Here is a 22,375-nt window from a genome sequence, read left to right as displayed (position 1 = left end):
CTTTATACTTCTGGCCCGGAGTTTCTACAAACTTCTTAGCAGACTCAATGCTATCAAACACAGCAAATATTGATCCCTTAAATGCTTTGTGCAATGTTCTTCTCATCTGGATATTTAATATTTGACCTTTATCTTCTAGCCACTCTTTGATATCATCAAGGGTTGCATCTGTTGGGAAGCCTTTAATATAAACAGATCTGTTTTTTACATCGCTTTTATACTCATCAGTTACTTCACAGAGGGGTTTGTTTGGAGATCTTCTGATTTTAGTTTTATCTTCACTGATTTCCATGAGTTCTGCTTTAGATTTGCTCAATGCTTCTATTATTACATTGAAGTCTGTTGTTAGGCGGTTGAGCCTGTTGAATTTTATCATTATTTCCAAGGGTACCCAGTCTTCATCCAATTTGATCTGTTCCTTTAAAAATTTGTCCCGTGGCAAATTGAAGTCTCCAAAATAATACTCAATTTGATGACAGATTTTGGCCTCCAGTGCAGCCATTTTTTCATTATCACCATTTTCAGCCACTGTGGCTAATCTTTAGGGCCGTGGTCCCACACGCGCACCGCAGGCTCACCAGCAACCACGAGACTGCCCCACTCCTCAGCCTATATCCCCTTTTTTGTTTAGTTCTGTTATTTGAATATTATAGGTGTGTTAACTCAGCAAAATATTCTAAAAGAATCCAGTAGTTCATAATAGTACTGGGTCTTCCGCTTCACTGGCAATGTGAGAAATTGTTGACCTGAGTCCCCTACAGTTCAACATAACACCATGGCTTTACTTTTTGTATTTCGTTTTTATACTTTTCTGCTGGATGGTTAAGACCAAGGTAAAGCAAGACCTATGCAACAAGAGTTGTAGCTTTTGAGTCTCATAAGGTCAGTGAAATCCCCTCAGGATTTATCCTGAGATCCTGTACCTCAGATTGTAGATCCTTTGTCAGTGTCAGAATACACAGATTTATAATGGACATGCCATAAAACTATTATATATAGGTATTGTACTTACAGTTTCCTCAGAAGAGTGTGGCACCAGACCCTTAAAGTCTACCTTTCTAATCCCAATTCTAGGGACATAACCTGAATGATACATGCATATATATTTGATAAACGGATATATTGGTCTTTCTCATCAGGTCACATAAATTAGAATAAAGTCATTATAATGTTTAACTAATTTTAAGAAAACCTTAATTCATGATAGTAGATATTTCCATTAAGTCTTTAATTTTATAAAAATAATTCTCAAAGTTTTCTGAATTTACTACATTGAAAAAAAAGGACATGGTATAATTTTCCTATTGTTGTACTATTCAGTTACCTTGCTTATAAGTTATCAATGAAATGTCTACTATCAACCCCCCCCCCAATTAGGCAGTTTTTTCTATGATAGTTTCACAAAGTACTCCAAAGTAGAGAACTTGAGGGCCTGCCCCTTAGCTCAGCTCTTTAAGTGCCTGCTTCAACAAAGCAGTCAGGTTCAGGTTGCTGTGGCTGATCCCCAGAACTCAAACCAGCCAAACCTGCCCTGAAGGCATTCGGAGCAAAGTAGAGAACTTTTTTTTTTTACTAGCAATACTGTTCTAACACAAATTTAAATGAAGCCATGATTATTTTTTTTTCTTTCTGAGATGAAAATAGTGTTAAATACCGTGTAACAGTAACAAAAATAAACTAAGTGGATGCAAAAATTCTTTAGTTCTAGCTTTATTTTACTCAAAGAAATTAGAACAAAGAAAAAAAAATATGACTTTTCTAGGGTTCACAAAGACTTCATGGATGAGCTCAGGCTAGAAACACTTAATGCTCTTTCCACATTTCCTTCGTACGCATTCGTATACACATAAGCGAGCAGCACTGCTAATGGAAAACACCATCTCTTGATGCTAAAATTACACATCTATGAGAAGATTATAAATGCAAAAATGTTAGAAAACCATGAATCTAGCCAGGTGCAGTGGTGCACACCTATAATCCCAGCCTGTGGGAGGCTGAGGCAGAAGACTGCTGCAAGTTCAAGACCAGCCTGGGTTACAAAGTGAGCTTGAGGCCATCCTGGACTGCACAGTGAGATCCTGTCTCAAAAAGCCAAAAGTTAAATTATATTAAATTTAAAAAGAAAAACATGCATCTATCACTTACTAACAACTGAGGTTCACGATTTTCATCCACTGCTGGAAGTCCAGTTATTATTTCCAATAAAACCTACAAAGACAAAGGAATCTACTGATATAACAATTAAGACCACATATAGAAACCAAAGGAATACAGGATTTTCTTTTCTTTCTTTTGTATTTAGGATAGGGTGTAGAGGGTGTTCAGGGTCTCAAGCGTAGATCAGACTTGTAGTGATCCTGTTTACAGCCTTCCAAGAGCTGGGATTACAGGTGCCCAGTCTCAATAGCAGTCTCAGAGTACCCCAGGGGCGAGGCCAGCGTGGCAGGCCTGGGTATCAAATTAAGCAGGTGATTTAATCCACTGGGCTATTTGGCCGGCTCTAGGATTTTCAAATGTTTTGTGGTGCTGAGGATAGACCCTGAGTTACACCCCCAGCCCAGGAAGTTGGACCTTGATGATGAACTTTGAGCAGAGTTTCTGCACAGCACATGCAGCTTCTAGGAGATAAGTTCTGGCCCTGGTATGAATTGCTGAATTATTATGGTGGTTATCTAACACAGCTGAAGCCCTAAAAAACAGCCTACCTTCCCAGAGACCACCACCCCTTCTCCAACTCAACCCAGAGTGCAATATCCTCTCATGTTTCCCACCACCACAGGAAAGACCCAGTCAGCCCCTCAGGTATTTCAAACTCCACCTCTAACAAAAGGCCACAATAACCTCAGCTTTGTCTCCAACCAGCAGATCTACCTGACCCATCTGCTCTCGATCGTCTCCATGTCTTTGGAGCTAATAAAGGCTTTTCTTGTATCTTTCCTATCTCTTTACTGTGCTGTTGAAACATCTATCACTAGGTATGGACACAGAGGAGCACGCACCGGGCACCCCTGCGCACCTAGGCTCACCTACACCTCACGGCCCAGCACGTCCTGAAGCTTTCCTTCGCTGGGGACAGACTGCTAGAGTACCAGCTCCACTCGGCAGGTACTGTGGAGACTCTCAATCCTTTCCCTCTTTTGTAGTGGATTTTTCACAAGAATAATTTCCTGTGTTCTAGGAGAACACTATTTTCTAAACAGGCAAGTTCTGAAACACTATGCTTTCCCTGGCAGTGCAGTGAGGCTGAATTTCCATACATGGGACATATGTGAAAAAAATAAGATGAATTAAAAAATTCTTTTTTTTTTTCCAAGCACCCACATCTATCCTTTTGTCTTAAAAATGTTTAGGAACAGACTCTTGCATCAGAAATGTTAAAAAAAAAAATCAAAGACTAAAGTATACATTGTATGACATCAATGCTTTGATTTAAGCCTTATCCTGCTTCATGAAGCTAGGTGACAGCAAAATGATTTCCTGAAGTAATTACAATAATCAACTAACATGTTTTATATATTGGAGCTCTTACCAACTTTCTAGTGTAGCTAGAGGTCAAAGTGAAAAAACAATATATATATGAATATGAGAGTGGAGCAAAAAAAGTGTATTTAAGTCCCACCAAATAGCTCAGTGGATTAAAGCACCTGCTTAGGCAGAGGCAGAGACCGGGATTTGATCCCTGGCATGCCGTGAGATGGCGATTAAGACGGAATGATGGCGCGCACCTGTAATCCCACCGCTTGGGAGGCTGAAAACAGGAGAATCACTAAGTCCAATCTGTACAGTTAAGACCCTGTAGACCCTGTACTAAATACAAAAGAAAGAAAGAAAAGTATTGAAATACTCCATTTTTATTTCACAATTGCAGAACAGTGGCTATCATAGGTTACTCACCACACCAAAGCTATAGATGTCAGACTTGGGTGTTATCTCTCCTCGCAGAGCTTCAGGTGCCATGTAAGCTGTCGTGCCTACAATCCTGCTTGTCATGACTGTCTGGGCGAACTTCTCAGAAGCTCTTGCAAGCCCAAAGTCGGATATTTTGGCAGTGAAGTCTTTATCTAATAAGATATTTGCACTGAAAAAATGTAAATTTTGAAGAAATGGTTTTCTTTGCACATATATTTATGCTTTATGGCACTTTATGGTAAATATGAGAGACTAAAATTTGTACATAAATCAAGAATTCAGACTAGAGCTAAAGAAAATGACTGTTTCCCTTTTTGTTTCATGAAGAACATCTGTAAGAGCCAAAAGGAAATAAAGCCTTCAAAATGAGAGCTACTTCCATCACTCTACACAGACTACTCACTAGGGAAGACTCCTGTCGTCTTCCAAAGCAGCATTTTTCTTTTCTTCCTTCCACTTTTCCTTTTTTCGTGTCTGTCCGTCTGTCTGTCTCTCAGCCTTCTTTATGCTAGGCAAGTGCTTTACCACGGAGCTATAGCCCTGGCCCCAAATTATCATTTTCTCTTTTTGAATTTTATTATTTTTATTAAGATATATTATTTGTACGTTATGGAGTACATTGTTGTAACTCAATACATGTATACAATGTAATAAATCAGGGTGAAAATTAATTATCTTTTTAAGCATTAATAATTTCTATGTGCTGAGAATTTCATAGTCTTCTTTCTTGGTCATTTTCACTTATGTCACTGAGTTATTTTAACCAGAAGTGTTTCCAAATTCCCATGTGTTTTGGTGACCTTTATGAACTTCTTTCTCTTCGCCCACTGTGTTCTTCCCAGAATTCTGCACTGTTTTGTGTTACTCTTTCTGTTCTGCTCTGTTATATTCTAGTTTCTATAAGACTGAGAATATATGGGTTTTTTTAATGTTTGGCTTTGAAATATGCCAAAAATACCATCACTCAATTTCTTTTTTTTTTTTTTCAATTTATTTAAAACAAATTTCAAAAGTAACTCAATTATTCATTTGCTCAAACTATTATTTTCTCTGTGCCATCTGAAATCTTGTGAAGAGGAAAGACTATGGATAGAAAATCTTAATTTACTCATTATATATGTTCATTTATACATTCAACAAAATCTTATTGAGCTCCAGCTGTACTGTAGTATTTAAGCGCAGAGCTAAATAGGGAAGAAAGTTAAGAACCCTGTCTGTGACAAATGCATATGAATAAGTTTTTAAAAATTAGTAAGTACTACATGATGGTAATGTTTGGAAAAAAAATGCTGAAAGAAAAATGTGCCTGAAGGAACCAAAAACTCTGAGGAAGTGGTGGAAAGTAGGCTTCAGCTTGAGGAATAGTAGAAGCTGATAGTCAGATGATGGCTAAAAGGTATGTCAGGCAAATGGACCTAAGTGAAAAAATCACATGGTGTATGCAAGAGTCCACAGAGCTTACGGAGAGTCTGAGCTCCATCCTCTGAGCAACAGGGAACCAGCTGCAGTTTTCACTGAACATAACTGATGTTGCTGGACTTGGCGCTTAGGACCACAGCCTGGCAGTGTTGTAGTGAACAAACAAGACGCGGTATGGACTAGCGTTAGGTCGACCATAAGGTATATAATGAAGCCAGCCACAGATAATGACGGTGTGCCTCCTACACAAACACAAAACACTGGGCAGGAAGAATAGGGGAGACAGTGTGAGTGGTGACTTGTTTTGAACAGAAAGAAAATATAGAAAAAAAGACTGAGGTGAAGAGATGATGAATTGGATTTCCAAGGTATTGGCTTGAAGACCACGCAGGGGCCAATGAGGTGAAGAGTGTGGAACAGGACACTTAAAATACAGGACATGGGTGATGAAACTGATAGGAGAGCCACCTAGTCACAGGGAGCAGCCCAAGTTGGCTGAGCAAGAAGACGTGGAAGGACAGGAGACGTGAAGGCAAAGCATGACAGGACAGCAATGACGCTTCCCTGCCTTTCTGCACTCAGCCCCTGGCTTGGGTCCTTCCTGCATCCCTGGAAAACTTCCTTTATGACTTAGCTCACTTCTTTTATTACATTCTCTTCCTCTTATCTTCCTCTTATCTGGATCCATCCCATAAACACATAAAGTTGATCTCCGTATTCCCTGTCTGACCTTGGCGTATATATACTTTCTTTTTTGGATTATTTTCTTCTCCTTCACCGTTAAGTCTAGGGTTCCTTAGGCCTTAATCATGGGCCTTTTTCTTAATCTTTAAGTACAATGATGTAACTCAATTATCAAGCAATATGAGCAATATACACATTTATATCTTCAGCTCGGATTTCTCAGCTCCAAGCCTGCACATCACATTAACAATTTCACTTCTATATCTTAAGACACTGACACACAATCTATACGAAAGAAAATTCACGCTTTGCTGCCCCATCCCTTTCTATGTAAATGATTTCATGCCAACCTCACTGCAGACTGTACTTCTGGATGCCACAGTTCTGGGAACCGTCCCAGATATGCTGCCCCATAGCCGAGACCTTCCTCGGCCCCACTGTACTCTTTCAGAGCTCCCACGTCTCTGCACGTGAACCGCCATCAACAAGATGTCTGCGACGGCCTGAGACCTCCTTGCAGACAGCTCTCAAGTCCACATGCTCTTCACAACATTTAAACATGACACCACATTCCACCTTTTTGTCAGCATTTCACTATACCTAGAATGAAACTAAGATCCTCACTCTGGTCCACCTGGTCCTACAGGCACAGTCTGTCCTAGCACTTCCCCTCCATCACCTGCTCACTCTCTGCACACCGTTCTTACTGCATTTACTTCACCTCTTGTAACCAATCACGTTCCCCTACTCTCTGTCACTATGGTCTTACAAACACGGTCGGTCCCCTCTGCCTGGACCGTTTTCCTACCGGTCTGCTGTAGTCACTCTCCAGGTGTGCCTACTTACTTCCCGCTCATTCTTTGGCTTGCAGCTTAGGTATCCCTTCGCTGGAACTGTTCTTCACACTAATACCAAGCTTGCTTATTATTTTGTGATTTGAATGACGTCAAACTCTACACGTGCTGCTGCACCTCTTGTCTGAGAACCGGAAGTACTTAGAGAGAGTGACTATGATTCAGAAAATGGTTATAATGCGGAAGCTAGGGAAGAAGCAAATTCTCACAGGCAAAAGCCCCACCAGAGTCAAGTAGGATGATGACTAGAAACAGGTAATGGGAAGCAGGTCACTGGGTTTAGAACAGAGAGGATTACAAACGTCCTCTAGCCATGGGGAAGAAAAGTCTAGCTGCTTTAGAAGTTAAGACAAATATATGAAGAGTAAATAGAGAGCAAACTATGCTTTAACAACAGCTTTCCACAGAAACACTTACCTTTTAATATCTCTATGAATGTGATGGTTTTCATGTAAAAAACTGATTCCATTAGCTGCGCCCTGAGCAATCTTGCATCTCATGTGCCAAGAAAGTGGGGGGGTGTTATCCTTAGGAAGGAAGAAATGAACTTAGCAAAAGGGGGATGAAAAAGATCTACATAAAAATATATACCAGCATTTTTCTAGGTAATGACCAAAAATGATAATATGGCACTAAGAACTTAGGACTATAATTTTTTAAGTTGATAAAAATAATTTCTAAATAAGATCAAACGGGTTAACATTCATTATCTGAAGACAACCACCTTACAGTCTGGGCTTGGCTGACAGTTTTGCGTTTTAAATCCTTGCCTAAGAGACCGACAATCCCAGTGGTTTGCATAAACATGGTCAAAGCTCACAAAACAGGAAACATATTAAGGTTAATGTGGCTTATGTGATCTTGTCACAAAGTAAGGGTTAGTATCTCAACACTCAGAAAGAAAGCTAAACAACCTTAGGAAGAAAGTATCTTACCAAGCAAGACAGCCTGTCTAGCAAGGAGCCGTTGGGCATATAAACATACACTAAGCAGAGATCATCGCCGTCACTTGAAAATCCAAGTAGTTCTACTAGGTTTTCATGCTGGCACCTGTGACAGATAATGTTACAGGCATTACTCATGTCATGAATGTATATTCAGCTGTAGGTTAAGTTATTATTCAGTTGAGAGAAAAAAGGGAATTTAGATATCACTGATGAGGCAGGTGGTCCATGTTTATGCTTATACCTTTACTGTTCCTATTTATCCTTCTCTGTAAACAGTTCTTTTTTCAGTAATCAGAAGCAAAACGTCTTTCAATTTTATAGGCAACACTCAATGTTTGAAACCTTGAAACCTGTGATAGTTTGCTTAGGGACTAGCCTGACGTTTATCTCTGCTTAGCATAGTTTTTCTTTTAAATCTTTTTATTTATTTGGCACAGGGTCTTGCTACACAGCTTGGACTCATAGTGATTCTCCTGTCTCAGCCTCCCCAGCACTGGAATTACAGGTGTGTGTGACCACAAACGGCACAGGTGTGCCCAGGGTTCTGGGGGCAGGATGGCATGTAGTACCAGGGATCGAACCTGGGTCCTTGTGCTTGCCAGGCAGGTGCTCAGACTGCCAAGCTGTCTCCCCAGCCCTCAGCACAATTTTTAATGATTATACAAAGATAATTCTAGAAAGTGTACTGAAACTTATAATACTTTCAAGAATTCTGCAACATGTTAAAATACTCTCAAATAAAGTCTAACATGCTCAAAAACCTTTATTCACATCAAGTTCACCCATCTCTGATCTTTAAGCATATCTGATTATCTATGACTTAACAAGCTTTTAATACATTTGAGAGTAATAAAATTAAAGAGAGATGCAGTTTCACAGAACTACAGACATCTGTGGACACCATGGCTCAGAGTACAAAGCCCTAAAGTGAAAGCCACCCTGCTACTTCTTGGATGTGTGACCTCACTGAGCCTCTCTGTCCTTCATCTCCCCAGCATAGAAAAGATATCACCCACTATACATATCCTGCGGGTGCTACAGGAATTACATGAATACATATATGTGAGGTGCATGAAGAACAATCCACTCTGTGCTTATTCACTCTATTTACTCAAAAGTGATCTAATTCTGACACTGCTTTTTACCAAATCTGGCTTCCTCTACCCACGCGTTTGAGAAGTATAAACTGAAGGAGTAAGTGCTCCATTTGACACCAAGTTGTCATATTTTAAATACAAGCCATTCATATTTTCTGATTTTGTACTACCTATGAGGTCCTCTGATAATTTACCTGGGTTCACTGCATCTTCACAACAGGGTACAACTGTTATCCCCTTCTAAAGACGAGGGTCAGAGAGATAGCTCAGGTGGCATCAGTGTCCGCCCAGCAAGTGCAAGGGCTGAGTTCCAGCCCCACTACCACACACACAAAAATTGAATAAATTTGAGAAGACTAATGGACAGAGTTAAGAAACTTGCCCAAGGTTATTCTCCAAATGAAGTCCAGGGACTGGCACTTATTAAAAGATGGTAAAACTTGGCTTCAGTGGTGAAAATGTGGTAGTGAGGATTGACACTGTAATACATTGCTGAAAGAATATACATGGTCATCCTCAGGCCCTGGGGCGCAGTTCACTGGTCCAGCACGCGCTCTTTGTGCACAGGCGCTGGGATCAGCCTGTGGTATAAATTAATATCTACGAAGCAATTTGAACATATATTTGGAAAGACTCTGAAAGCTCACACATTCTGAACCTAAGAACCTTTGCCTAGGACGTTATCTTGATGGAATAAGCACGAGTGCACTGAATGACTTATACACCAAGATCTTTAAAGGAACTTTAATTTGCAATAGTGAAAGCTACAAAAACATTAAGGTCAGCCAAATGTGATCTTCATCTGTGCTAGAATGTTGTTAATGATTTTAAATGGGGCCGGGGAGATGGCTCAGTGGAATAAGCGCTTCCCTGACAAGTGCAAGGGCCTGAGTTCAATCCCTAGTTCCGCAAATAATTTTAAATGTTTTCAAATTGCGTTTAATGACATGGGAAAATGATATATACTTATACATGTGGAATCAAGCACATCAAACTATAGTTATCTCTGAGTGAAATATTTAAGATATGGTTTTTATTATTTAAAATGTATTTTCCCATATTTCCCAAATTATCTGCTTTGAAAAAGTTACTTTTAGAATTAGCGAATGGTGGAAGGGAACACAAATTCTGGAAAAAGATTTCGATCTGACAGTGTGCATCACTTTTATGGAGGTAAAACAACACCAGCCCATGAATTATTTCTTGAGGTTATGTAACTACAAGCGATGGCTTACAGTACCACAGCTGTATGGATATAATCCGATTAATCCTATTGGGATCCAGACTCTGGCATCAGGTCTAGATTGAGCCCCATCTCTAACACTGCTGGCATTTCATGGGCAAATTATTTAACACTTCTAGATCTCAGTTTAAAAAAAGCTAGAGGTTAAAACAATTAAATAAATGCACAGAAAGTACCTAGTATTGTGTCTAGTATGGGTATGCACTCAAATATCAATCACTATGATCACTAAAATACCTTTCCTGGTTTGCTTTGATTTTCCTATCCTTCTTCTGAGGATTAATACCTCAGTATTGTGGGTCAATGCTTTCTAAACATCTGCACATATAGGAGTTCTCCAGTTACTTTACAAGTGTTACCTTACCTGAGGACCTGTTATTCTATAGATTTTTCTTTTTAATCAATTTTAAGAATCTCTACAATTGATTTCTCATGAATTCTGGGAGAAAAAAAAGTAACTGAAAATAACAGAAATTCTATATAACATTACTGTGACTTAAAATATTGCTATTAATATACAGGCACAGGAGTATACACAGGCATACAACTGAAGAGCTCATGTTAGTACTTTAACCATTATACATCTGTATTTGCAAAGGTCCCTAGTTCACAAAAGTAGGCAACCAGGTTCTGGCACCTTGTCCTGTTCTTTTGCCCTACACCACACTAAGAGTTAACACTTACTTTGCCATTACTTTTATTTCTTGATCAAACTGCTGTTTTAGGTCTTCAGTGCTGATATCAACCATCTGAAAAAAAAGTATCATACAACATTGCACAATGCAATAATCCCACGATTCCTAAAGCTGAAAGGGTACTCAAGAGAAAGAGAACTGACCTGTTTTCTTTACAATAATAAGGCACTGTTCCCACTTGACAGAGCTCTAGACCAATGAATGATTCACTCAAGGTCCCTGGTTTGTCAGTAAATAGAAAAAATATAAATCTCGCTGAATTGGTGCAAGGTTGTTGGAGTAAAATAAAATAGTACAATTTTCCCAATTTTGGGGGTAAAAATCCAGTAAGTAGAAGAGAAGCAAATTATAAAAAGAAAACCAAAACTTGCAAAAATGTTTGCAACATCTATGACAAAAAGTGACTTACAGGTGTACACTATAAGAATAAGCTTACACTATAATAGATCACTAAGTATAAAGTGAGAAGCTCAACAGAAATGTGAAAAGACACAGATGAAATCTTTTGCTCTGTTAATGTGTATTTTCCAAAATTTTCAAATAAGTAATGCAAATCTACTTACATAATTGTTTTTAGCATTTTTACTATTTTAATCTTGTTATATGAAGGCACTGTTAGAGGAGATATTGTCAAGTTTATTACATAAATCTCTCAAAATCATATGATCCTAAGTATGTGTGTGTGATTTCACTTTTTTAGGACAGTTTATAGCTCTCAATGGATTTGTAAATGTTGAGAACAACCAGCTACTGGTTGTTATTATTATAGTGTTTATTTAAAGAGAGCACATTCTGAGATGTACTTCCTAGAGTAAAGCTTTCATCATGAATTAGGCGACAACTCTTTCACCCCTGGAAATGTCACTTACTGCTGCAAGCTTCTTCACAGCCACAGTTGTGTTGTTCACACAGCCTTTATACACAACTCCAAATCCTCCCTCTCCCATTTTATTGCCACCAACAGAAATAGGCCGCTCATCAAAGTCATTTGTGACATTCTTCAATTCATAAAATGAAAAACAATGAAAACCTATAATGTCAATAAAATAAGGAAAAATGTTTAAAAAGGAAACTGGTTATAGTAATTCTGCTACTTCCTCGCTTTGAGGATTTCATAAACATGTATGTCCTACCTGCAAATATAACTTCGGGCAAAGCAAGACAGAAGAGAGTTACAACCATGTTTAAAATACAAGTTGTGGCCTTTATCGTGAGAACTCTGGTGCTGTCATCCACCAAATTCTGTACAGAGCCACCTGCCCGAAATTCTAACAAGATATTGGTGAATCCACCCCATTCATCCAAACTCCAGTCTCATATTTTCTTTTTATAAAAATGACCATTGGAAGTTATATATCTACTTATTTTTTCTTAGTTTCTGGGTTGTCTGCATGTCCTATGGCTTCTAATCGCTGATGATACCATGATTAATGCAATGAAGATAGTACTTAAAAAATAAGAAGGAAAAACCCCACAAGCGCTATTGCCAGTGTGCTTCTGACTGCTTGAAAAAAAAAAAAAAGGATTTACTTTATAATGGTGATCACATTAATGACTAATCCTCTCGAGGAAAGTGCACTAAATGGGGTACTTACGAGTGTCACTACCTTCTACACTTCTATTTTCTGGACTTGAGGAGCCAGAAGAGGTACAGTTGTGGTTAGGACTCTGTGCAGGAGTCACGGGTACACTGCCTTTTTCGCAGAAAGGCGCGTGCTTCTGCTGAACTGTGACAGCTTCTTTAGATGGTAAAGTAGTAGCAGGCTTGGGAACAGCATCTGCCAAAGGGAATAAGGTATTAAGTTGTCTTCACACAGACAAAAGTGCTTGTGAAAAAGTTAAGCCAGGAACTCAGTTCACTGAACATTTCTGTTCGTCTCACAGCACAGAGGCAGCAAGCTAGTCAAAATTTGTCACCTGTGATAAAGCTGGGTAGAGTACGGCAACACTCACAAGAAGTGGTCATAAGCCACCTGCACCACAGGCGTTGACATCCTTGATTAAGAGCATAGTTGCTGAAGCTAATTCCAGAATTCTAGTGCAATACAAGGTTGGAAGAGGCCGGGATTCTGTCTACACGTTTAACAAGAATACTTAGTGATTCTTATGTACAACAAAGGCTGGAAATTACCGATGACATTACGGAGATAGAAAGTAAGGTTATGAGGAGGACAACTTAACTAGACCATACAGAATGCCACACAGGGAAATCACGACCAGAGTCCTATGAGTGCGGCACTAGAAGGTGGGGAAAAAGCCCCCGACAGTAACTAATTTCTTCAGGCCTACACTACATGTCTGGGCTTCGTATCCATCTAAACTTCCTCCTGGCCCCAAGCCACATCTGACTTTAATGGTGGATCAGATTCTGTTATGAAGCTGCCATCACCTTAGCAGCAGAGTCCTTCAGCTTAGTGCTTGCTAAAAAGTAGAGACAGCTGAAAGGGACTCAAGTGTCAGGTCTGTCTACTAAGAGAAAAAAGCAGTAAGAAGGAACTTCTGTTTCCTCTATCTTTCTACCCTAAATGTTGACACCCTGGTCACACCCAGTTTACCTGGCAGCAAAAGACTCGCAGGAGCAAAGAACTCATTTTGGACCAAAATATCCACAAGATCAGCCACGGTGCAGTTTGTGGTACCCCAGTCAAACAGCAGTTCAGAAGTGGGACTTTTTCCAGTTTGAATTAATGCTTCAAATCTCCTTAAAATCAAGTAACACAGAAACAAAATTAGCATATAAGGAATTCACATGAGAACAAGAATGTAGTCCCTCTGTGTGTTGTTAGACACTTTCTGTAATGTTAAAGGGACAGCAGAACTAGCACGAGTTACGGTGAGGCAAGAAGGATAGGTAGAAGAAAAAGATGCTCAAGACAGTGATGCAAATTAACACTGACTGAGCACTTAGTCTCCACAGGGAACTGCAGGACGCACACACATAAACTCCCATAAAGACAGTTTGATTATTATACTAATTTCCTAATGAGAGAGCCAGGTTTGGAGGGGCCATAGACCCACACATACAATAAGGTGGTTCCAAGTTAAGGCACAAATTCGGACCTCTCCTGACTTAAGAATGTGCTTCTGTTGAAACTATACTTCCGATTTGATGTGAAACTGTCTCACTGCTGTTTATCAATAAAATTGTGAGAAAAAAAAAAAAAAGAATGTGCTTCTAACTTACTTAGCAGTATTATTTTCTATTTGACTTATTAACTATTAGCTATAAAATTTTTAATAAATTAGCTGGCTTTTTAAATAGAATATATATAAACTTTGGAAACTATTCCTTTGATCTTAACTGTATTTAATTAAACTGAAGTAAAAGCAGATCCTTTTTTCCTTCCTTTTTTTTTTTTAAAGTAGCACTTAAGAACTTAACCAACATAGCTTAAACTGTTTTTCCTCCAAATTTTTTATTTGAAAAATTTTAAATTTGCAGGGAATTTGGAAGCATAATACAAGGAAAACTCACTTACCCTTCACTTTTTTCACCAGTTGTCTAATGGGTAATTTGTTTCCTCTCCTCCCTCTTTCCATTGTAAATATTTACCTCACTACTTTCTCATGACCAAATTCAGATTAAAATTTTTCTTAAGAACACTACACAGAACACAATGTGATCTTCCTAGGGTATTACATCCACAGGCACAAAATAGCATTATGTACTGTTGGTGACACTAAGTTTGACCTTCTAAAGCTGTGTATTTCAGATTTCTTCATTAGAAAGAAACTTCATTCCTAATTAAGAAACTGGATAATATAGCGAAATCTTGAGCGTGTCCTGTCCATCAGCAACACCTTACGCCCACTGATGAGCTTTGCATGAATCAAGTATTCACTGCTGGTAGATAAGTGGCAAGCTTCTCATTCCACCAGTGTTCTAACCATCATTTGCTGGCATTATTCTGTAAAAAAGAGCTTTTTTCCTTCTTCAAGCCACTGCCACAACTATTCTCTATAAATCTGAGTAGTAATAGCAACAATCTTTAAAAACAGGCTTTCACCTTTTAAATTTTGAGGTTCTCTCAAGTAATTCAAGAGGTTTACCCTCCATATATGGTAATATTTTCTAGAAGGCCTAATGAGAGAAGTAAGACTTTAGGTTCTTTACCAGGTTAGGGCTATAAAGAAAAAGACTTTTTATGTTTCTCTTGTTATCAGAAAAATTTTGACGTATTTGCTTCAATGACTGATAAAAATAAAATTTTTGCTTACATTTTTACACTAAATCAAGCAGAGATTGCTAGAGAAAGACTGACAATTATCCAGATGGTGCTGAAAAATTCTGGCCAAGACCTAGCCAGTCTGTCCATAAACATGAACACTTACAGGCAACAACCATAAAATGTCAATCTGAAGAACCTCCAAAAGGTATCGTTAAAGGTACATTAGAAATTTACACTTAGAAACTTAGGCACCAGAATTTAACTAGAGATTTTTACAACACTGTCCCGCATCGTCCTTCAAAGTGTAAATGCAAAGTGTGAGGTGGAACAAACTGGTTTTTGCTTGACAGAGAACAAGAGCAAAGGTGGGAATCTTGACTAACTCAAACACTTAATTGCAAGATCACAATATCAGTCTTTAACATCAGATGGTTCTTATACCTTGATCATTCTCATGATATAAGAACCTAAAAAGAAATTTGTTACCTTATGTGAAACTGGTTGTATCTGTCATCACCAGATGGTTTTTTAATAGCGACAGCTAATTTCTTCCACCCTTCTTGAGGATCAATAAAATCTGATAGCTTCCTAATTAGCCCAACATTGAGGCAGCGCACGTACGTTGATGGTGTTATGGGTTTGTTCATCTTCTAGTCCTGAAATGGGAAACATTCTCTTTAAAATTTTACAGTAAGTTTACAGGTGATGTCAGTAAGCTCATATACCATGCACTGCTTCTATGTGATATCCTGGCAAATGACGCCGCCAGTCATGGGGACACTCCAAAGTAATCCAGGTGATGCCCTAAGGGGAAATCCAAATTGAAATGAAGTCACCTAATTGTCCTCTGGATTTACTTTCTTTTACCACCAATAATTAACAAAAAACACTTAAGAACTTTGTTTTGATACTGGTATTTTTCAAGTAACATTTAAACAAAGGAGCAAAAAGTTTATCTGAAAAATTCCTTTGACACGTTCAGGAATCAAAGATTTTTTTTATGTTTAAATTATTTTTCTCAATCAGTGCTTATTTAGTGTTAAAAAACTTAGGCAGGGTTGTTTAATAAAAGTAAAAAGAAAGTACTGAAATAGTTTGCATAGCTTTAAAAGGTTTATTCCACCACAGAATTGGTACAGAGCTACTTTTCTTGACTCGCCATGTTTTTTTTTTCCTTTCTTTTTTATGTATGTAGTACAGAGTCTACAGGGTCTCACTACACAGATCGGACTCGTAGTGATCCTCTTGTTTTCAGTCTCCCAAGTGCTGAGATTACAGGCACACAGCACTACGCCCGGCTCAATTGTCGACTCAGCCTGCCCTGGGGAGGGGAGGGGAGGTGGGCGGACGGGCGGACGGGCTGCCACAGCATGCTGGGGATTGAACCCCAGGTCTTGCACCTAAGCATGTACTTTATCTGGCTGGCCCTTGCCATGTTTTCTGAGTCCACAAGATCTGCCTGACATTTCATTTCCTACTAAGCTAAAACATACAGTTACCACTTCAGCTGCTCTAGACAGAACCTTTACTTCCTCAATCATCTTTTCTTTTACTACTCTACCCTGGAGAGCTGCAGGCAGAGATAAATCTCACAATCTGACTGCGACTCCAAAATTTATGCATGTGTCCCTGCTTCTGTAACCTGGTGTACTGTCCAAGTCATTCTCTTTCTAGGACAATTCCTTTCCTTTCAGTCATTTGTATATTCAGTGAACACGCTGATCAGGATTTTGTACTCAGCAACAGGAATGCAGGAAAAATCCTTTGTTCTCAAGGTGCTCGGTCTAGCAGCAGAGATGAATAGTTACAGTCAGTGACAAACATTGTAAGAGACGCCTTTAGGACATCTGGCACACCAAGAAGAGTTCAGAATTAGGCGCAGGATATCAAGGCAGATTCGGGTAAGAGGCTGAAAGGATGAGTGAAGGGCCATGATAACAAATCAAAAGGAAATCCCAGGTAGAGGAAGCGACATGGGGAAAGGTCAGAACAATGCAGGTGAGGCTCAAGCTGGGAGCCCACAAGGGCTAGCCACAGGGCGCATGTGTGAGCATGGAGCCAGGAGGCTGGTGGCCCAGGGGCAGCTAATGTGCCCACAGAGTTTAACATACATTGTTCTAGAAGTTACAGGGGGCCAGGTCAGGATTTAAGGAGGATTAGGTGGAATTTCTTAGGTGGGTTCCTCGGGGTAAAAAGCACAAAAGCTGGGTATCAAGGCAGGAAGACCAGTTTGAAAACTTTTGTAATAATCCAGGTGAGCAGAAATGAGAGCCTAAAAAAAGGCAGAGGATGGAGAAGAAAGGGTTAGAGGAAAGGGAGGGAGAGAAAAGAGAGACGATGACCAGATTTTCAGGAAGTCTGTGTCTGGCACTGAGGGGGTGGGGGGAGCTGGCGTCATGGGGTACCCATGGCCTGGACTCAGCACAGGTCCAGCTCACCCTGCGTGCTTTCCCACAGGGTAACTAAGACAGACATGCACACACAGTTGAGGCAGCAAGTAACAGGTAAGTTGCCTCGAAGCAAAGTGTGGGATGGGAAAGGATTAGGTAAAAGAATTTAAAAAGGAGTAATGCATGGAGGTAAGCAGCGTATCAGAGATTTCCTGATTGGGGACAGGTTGGTATGAAAGACCCAGGTCAAAGAAATAGTAACGGGGTGTGCTCCATGTGGAAATGAGGCCAGTGGTGATTTAAGAACAAGTGTAGTGAGGGCCAGGTGAGGTGGCACACACCTGCAAACCCAGCGCTAAGGAGGCTGAGGCAAGAAGATCCCCAATCTCATAGTTACACAGTGAGATCCTGTCCCCCCAAAACAAACAAAAGTAACTATTATAATAAAACAGTGAGTGAGTGGTAAGAACAGTCTTACAAAATGGCTCTGAAAAGATGGTAGGCAACAAAAAGAGTGGGAGGGCAAGGGGACATGGGACAGGAAAGGGAAAGACACTCATGCTTTATCTCAAAACCCTTTATGCACTTACAAGTTACTGTGGATGCTATAGAGTTTTCGTTTCTTTCGGCAATGTCATTACAATAGAAATTAAGAAAAAAAAGTAAGAACATTAAAAATTACTAAATTTATTTAAAAGTAACAAATATCCATATTGGCATACACATTTAATAAAAATAAGTATTCCAAAGAAACAGGAAAGTGGCATTAACAGTTTCACAAATCTCCTTGGTGTTGAATGGAAGGAAAACAGCTAGCTGCTACTCATATCCGATCTGTATTCAATCCACTGTGCCATGGGGCTCTGGCTGATGCATATGAAGAAAATACAGCCTCGTACAGAGACATGGTGGAAAGGGAGCTTTTAAAGAGCTTTTTCATGAAGTGGTAACTCTTTTTCTGATACTAAGGTTGATAAGGAATGATTTTCTAACAAGTTGTAAGTTACCTGTTAGAATTCGAGGTTGTCTCAATGAATACTGCACATTAAAATACATTGCACTCAACAAATCTTTTACCCAGTAAATGAATTCACCCAGTAACAAATTTACCCAGTAAATGAATTACTCAACGAATTCAACTTTACGACCCGACTGACAGAGTCCCAGGACCTCAGTCATACCTGGAGACTTGTGGGAATAAAAGCTGACAGCTTCAAATGGGCAGCAAATACAGTATAGGTGGAAAGATCAGCTTCAAACTGAACTCTCCTTCTGGGGGCAAGGAGATAGCTCAGCAGGTCTAAGTGCTTTGCCGGCAAGCGCGAGGACCCAGGTTCGATCTCTGTACTGCCTAACTTGCCAGTTTTGCCAGTCATGCAGGCCCTGTCCCAGCCCCACTTAGGGCCACTAGGGCATATGCCTGTAATCCCAGTGCTGGGGAGGCTGAAACAAGAGGATCACTATGAGTCCGAGCTGCATAGCAGACTCTCTACCAATACTTAAATTAAAAACAAAACAAAACAAACTCTCCTGAACCCAGAAAAGCAGAGGTCTCCATACAGACATATCTGAAGGAAAATGAGAATTCTCATAGGGGCTACTTTTTCTGGAAGAGCGTGTAGTTGTCCAGGGCAAAGTTAAAGAACTGCCCAAGCAACTCATGGCTCAGCTGGAAAGAGCTGTTGTAACAACTATATGTTACTGTTCATGCTTTTTGCCTTCTCTGCCGGGTGCTCTCCTGAACAGGGGACTCAACAGAATTGACTTCAGTGACCACGCAAAACATATGTGTAGAATCAAAGTCTGAGTTTTATTTTTAATTTTATTTATTCATTTGGCACAAGGTGTCACTATGCGGCCTCATAGTGATCCTCCTGTCTCAGTGTCCCCAGCACTGGGATTACAGGCATGCGCCACCAGGCCTGATTTTGGGGCCAGCATGGCATGCAGCCCTGGGGATCAAACTCGGGACCTTGTGCTAGCCAGGCAGGCACTTAGACAACTGGACTATCTCCTCAGCCTCAAAAGTCTGATTTTTTTTAAAAAAATCTTCTTTTCCTATTCATCTTGCAGTTATTTCTTTAAGTTATTTCTTATTGATCCAGATTTTGTCTTCTGTGATAAGTACAATTCAACTGACAAAGCTAGTAAAGGAAGAACTGCTCACTAACCCTAAAAAGCATAGCTAAAATGCAGGGAACAGAGCATCTTTCAAAAGGCCAGGCAGATGGCTCAGTAGAATAAGTGCTTCCCTGGCAAGCGCAAGGGCCTGAGTTCAATCCCCAGTTCTGCCAAAAAAATAAACAAATAAAATAAATAGAACAAAATAAAAAGGCCATTTAGGGTCAGGGATAAAACTGTAAAGCTCTTGACACCCAGACTTGTAGCAGAGGTGATGGTGTAGGAATACTAGGAAAAGGAAAACCTTGCGAAAACTGTTATACATATATGCTCAGAAGTTCCAAATTTCAGAACTTAAAATTTAACCTTAAACACATCCATACACTATTTCTGCCCACATATCTGGGAAAATGTAAACCACAATATTAACTGTGTGTGTGTGTGTGTGTGTGTGTGTGTGTATGCAGGCGTGCACAAGTGCCTCTGAAGCTTGAACCCTGGCCTCCTGCAGGCCTGGCACTCTTCCAGGGTCCAGCTCCAGCAATTGTATTTATCACTTGCCGATGCTCTTTTTTAGTGGTTTTTACTTTGCTTTTCTGCATTATCCGTAATAAAAACAGACTATGCAGAAAAACTAAAGTGTCACTTTTTCAAACAATGTAAGATTGGCTTTGGAACACTGAAGATTAATATAGAACAGGATACACCAATGGTAAGTATCTTTGTGCTTGTTTTCTCACACCATTACTTTTCACAGTAAAGGAAACCCACTCATTTTCAAATAAGATGATTGAGACAAGCACACAAGGTGAGGCACAACTGGGAAGCGTACTAAAATCAGTGTTTGCTTAGAGATCCCAAATGCCTTTGCACTCGTATTCCTGTTTTCAAGTAGACAAAGCGCTATCCCTAAGTAGGCGTTCAAACACTCTTGTCAAAAAAATCGAGTTTCAGGACTCTGCTTCATTAGCACTCTGATCACAGGGAGGTACTCCATGAATACAGAGGGAGGATGAGGTGGCTGGGCCCAGCTTTATTGTGGCCGACTGTGGCCCAGGCCATTACACCATTTCTCTGGAGCTTGGTTTTTGATCTGCAAAACAGATGCTTAGACTTAAGAATTACTTTCTGAATCAAAATCAACAAGTGTGAAAGGCCTAATCTTGTCACATTAGTCTCAAAGGGAAACAATTATTTTACGGTATGTTATGCCTTTTAATTATTTATGTATCTATTTGGTTTTTTTGAAACAGGGTCTCACTGTGTACTTCAGGCTGCTCTTGAACTACGTAGCCCAGGCTGGCCTTGAACTCATGCCGATCCTTCTGCCTCAGCATCTGGAGTACTGAGATTACTGGTGTGCCTCACCATGCCCTGTTATAGTACGTTATTCTTATAAATATTTCAAAACGCAAATGTGTTTAAGCTTAATTTTCAAAATAGTGAAGGGCTATTTGTAGGATACAAACAAGAAATTGAGAATATAGCTAAGTTTTTCAGATGTGAGTCTTGCTTTATCAAGCACAGTACTTTTAATATATATATATAGCCTTTCTAGAGTAATCAGTTTCATGCATTTTTAGCAAAACATACACATGACCATTTATTTCTGAACAAATAGTATCCTGGTCACGTTCAAAAGCAGATACCTTCCAAACCTATTAAATTCTACAGAGCTGCTCCCTTTGCAACTGAATTATGTCACTGGTGTGCCACAAGTTAAGCACATATCTTTCATGAACACTGAGGTATGTCAGGGGTAAATAATTAAAAGTGCTTTTGACATATCCACTTGAGGGCCTAGTTTGTGCTTCCCATTAATCCAGGCGGCAGCAGCACAGGGAAGCGGGCCACTTCTCCTAGGACCTTAGAGCCTTTGTACTGACTTCATCTCTGAGCCAGATAAAAGCCTGGAAGTTTCCGGGGGTGCAGGCATGCTCTGTCCTCGTGTTCTAAGACTGCTGACACTAGAGGATGCTGGCGCAGGGGCAGAGAAGAGGCCGATCAGGAGTCCCCGCGCGGCAGCGAAGGCGCACAAGTCCCACCCAGGAGCTAGCCAGTCCGAGGCAGAGCCAGAGGCAGCCTGCCGCGGGCGCACAGACTGAGGACAGCCCCAAGGCTGTGGCCTCCAAGTTTCCTGACACCGACTGTGTGAAGACTGAAAGGACGAGCTGGAACGGGTAGCAACCAATCTTCCACGAGTGTTCAGCATGCGAACAGGAGAGTGAAAGAAATCTGAACCTTCCCACAGACTTCCTCCAGAACCGGCCCCAGAACGGGAAGAGGCACATTCTCACATCCTCCCCAGAGCTCGGGCAGCCGCGGCTCTGCCGCGCGGGTCCGTCGGACTCTTTCCAACCCGCCGAAGGCGCCGTCACAGGGCCTCCTTTCCGTCCCTCATCCCCCGCGGCTCCTTCCGGGTTCCCGGGGCGGCGCCGGCCGCAGCCCGCGGAGCACGCCCGACGCCTGACGCCCGACGCCCGCAGGGGGGTCCGCAGGGGGGGTCCGCGCGGGCTACAGAGCGCGGCGACGCCCTGCCGCGGGTCCGCCCGGCCGCCGGGTCCCACCCGTACATCCTACCTCGGGGCCGCCGGGCAACCCTCTTCCTCTCCGAGTCTCCTCAAAGTGCTGGCCGGGCGACTCACGTTCTGCAGCGCCCGGAGACCCCCTGGGGCGGAGGCCGGAGCACGCGGCCGGACGCCCCCGCGCCTTACCTGAGGCGAGACCCGCGCAGGGCGGGGCGCTGGCGGCGGAGCGAGGCCCGAGTCCGCAACCCCAGGAAGTACGCGGGGGCGGGGCCCAGAGGGGGCGGGGCCATTCCGGAAGGCTCCGCCCCCAGCCCGCCCC

At 41.0% G+C, this 22,375-nt stretch overlaps 1 protein-coding gene across 3 annotated transcripts in view; it reads right to left on the bottom strand.

Annotated features, from left to right (window-relative positions):
• Window positions 1-22,330, bottom strand: part of Irak4 (interleukin 1 receptor associated kinase 4) — a 27,527-nt gene extending 5,197 nt beyond the window's left edge. The window contains exons 1-10 of one of the 3 annotated variants that reach the window (XM_004638583.2): window positions 22,243-22,330; window positions 15,504-15,673; window positions 13,404-13,549; window positions 12,444-12,626; window positions 11,718-11,878; window positions 10,838-10,902; window positions 7,802-7,916; window positions 7,284-7,393; window positions 3,895-4,078; window positions 2,146-2,208 (exon numbers count right to left, since the gene is read on the bottom strand). In XM_004638583.2, coding sequence (XP_004638640.1) covers window positions 2,146-2,208; window positions 3,895-4,078; window positions 7,284-7,393; window positions 7,802-7,916; window positions 10,838-10,902; window positions 11,718-11,878; window positions 12,444-12,626; window positions 13,404-13,549; window positions 15,504-15,664 — 1,188 coding nt within the window. In that variant the 5' untranslated portion in view covers window positions 15,665-15,673; window positions 22,243-22,330. Of the gene's footprint in view, window positions 1-2,145; window positions 2,209-3,894; window positions 4,079-7,283; window positions 7,394-7,801; window positions 7,917-10,837; window positions 10,903-11,717; window positions 11,879-12,443; window positions 12,627-13,403; window positions 13,550-15,503; window positions 15,674-21,825; window positions 22,008-22,242 lie in introns of those variants that run through there. The other 2 variants (XM_023723525.1, XM_023723524.1) reach the window with 2 other exon arrangements.
• Between the last annotated feature and the right edge of the window lie 45 nt (window positions 22,331-22,375).

Source organism: Octodon degus, unplaced genomic scaffold (genome assembly GCF_000260255.1).
Source record: "Octodon degus isolate 3935 unplaced genomic scaffold, OctDeg1.0 scaffold00100, whole genome shotgun sequence".
Classification (NCBI taxonomy): domain Eukaryota; kingdom Metazoa; phylum Chordata; class Mammalia; order Rodentia; family Octodontidae; genus Octodon; species Octodon degus.
Note: the sequence above shows the minus strand (reverse complement) of the source record. Positions and strands in the feature narration are given on the sequence as shown.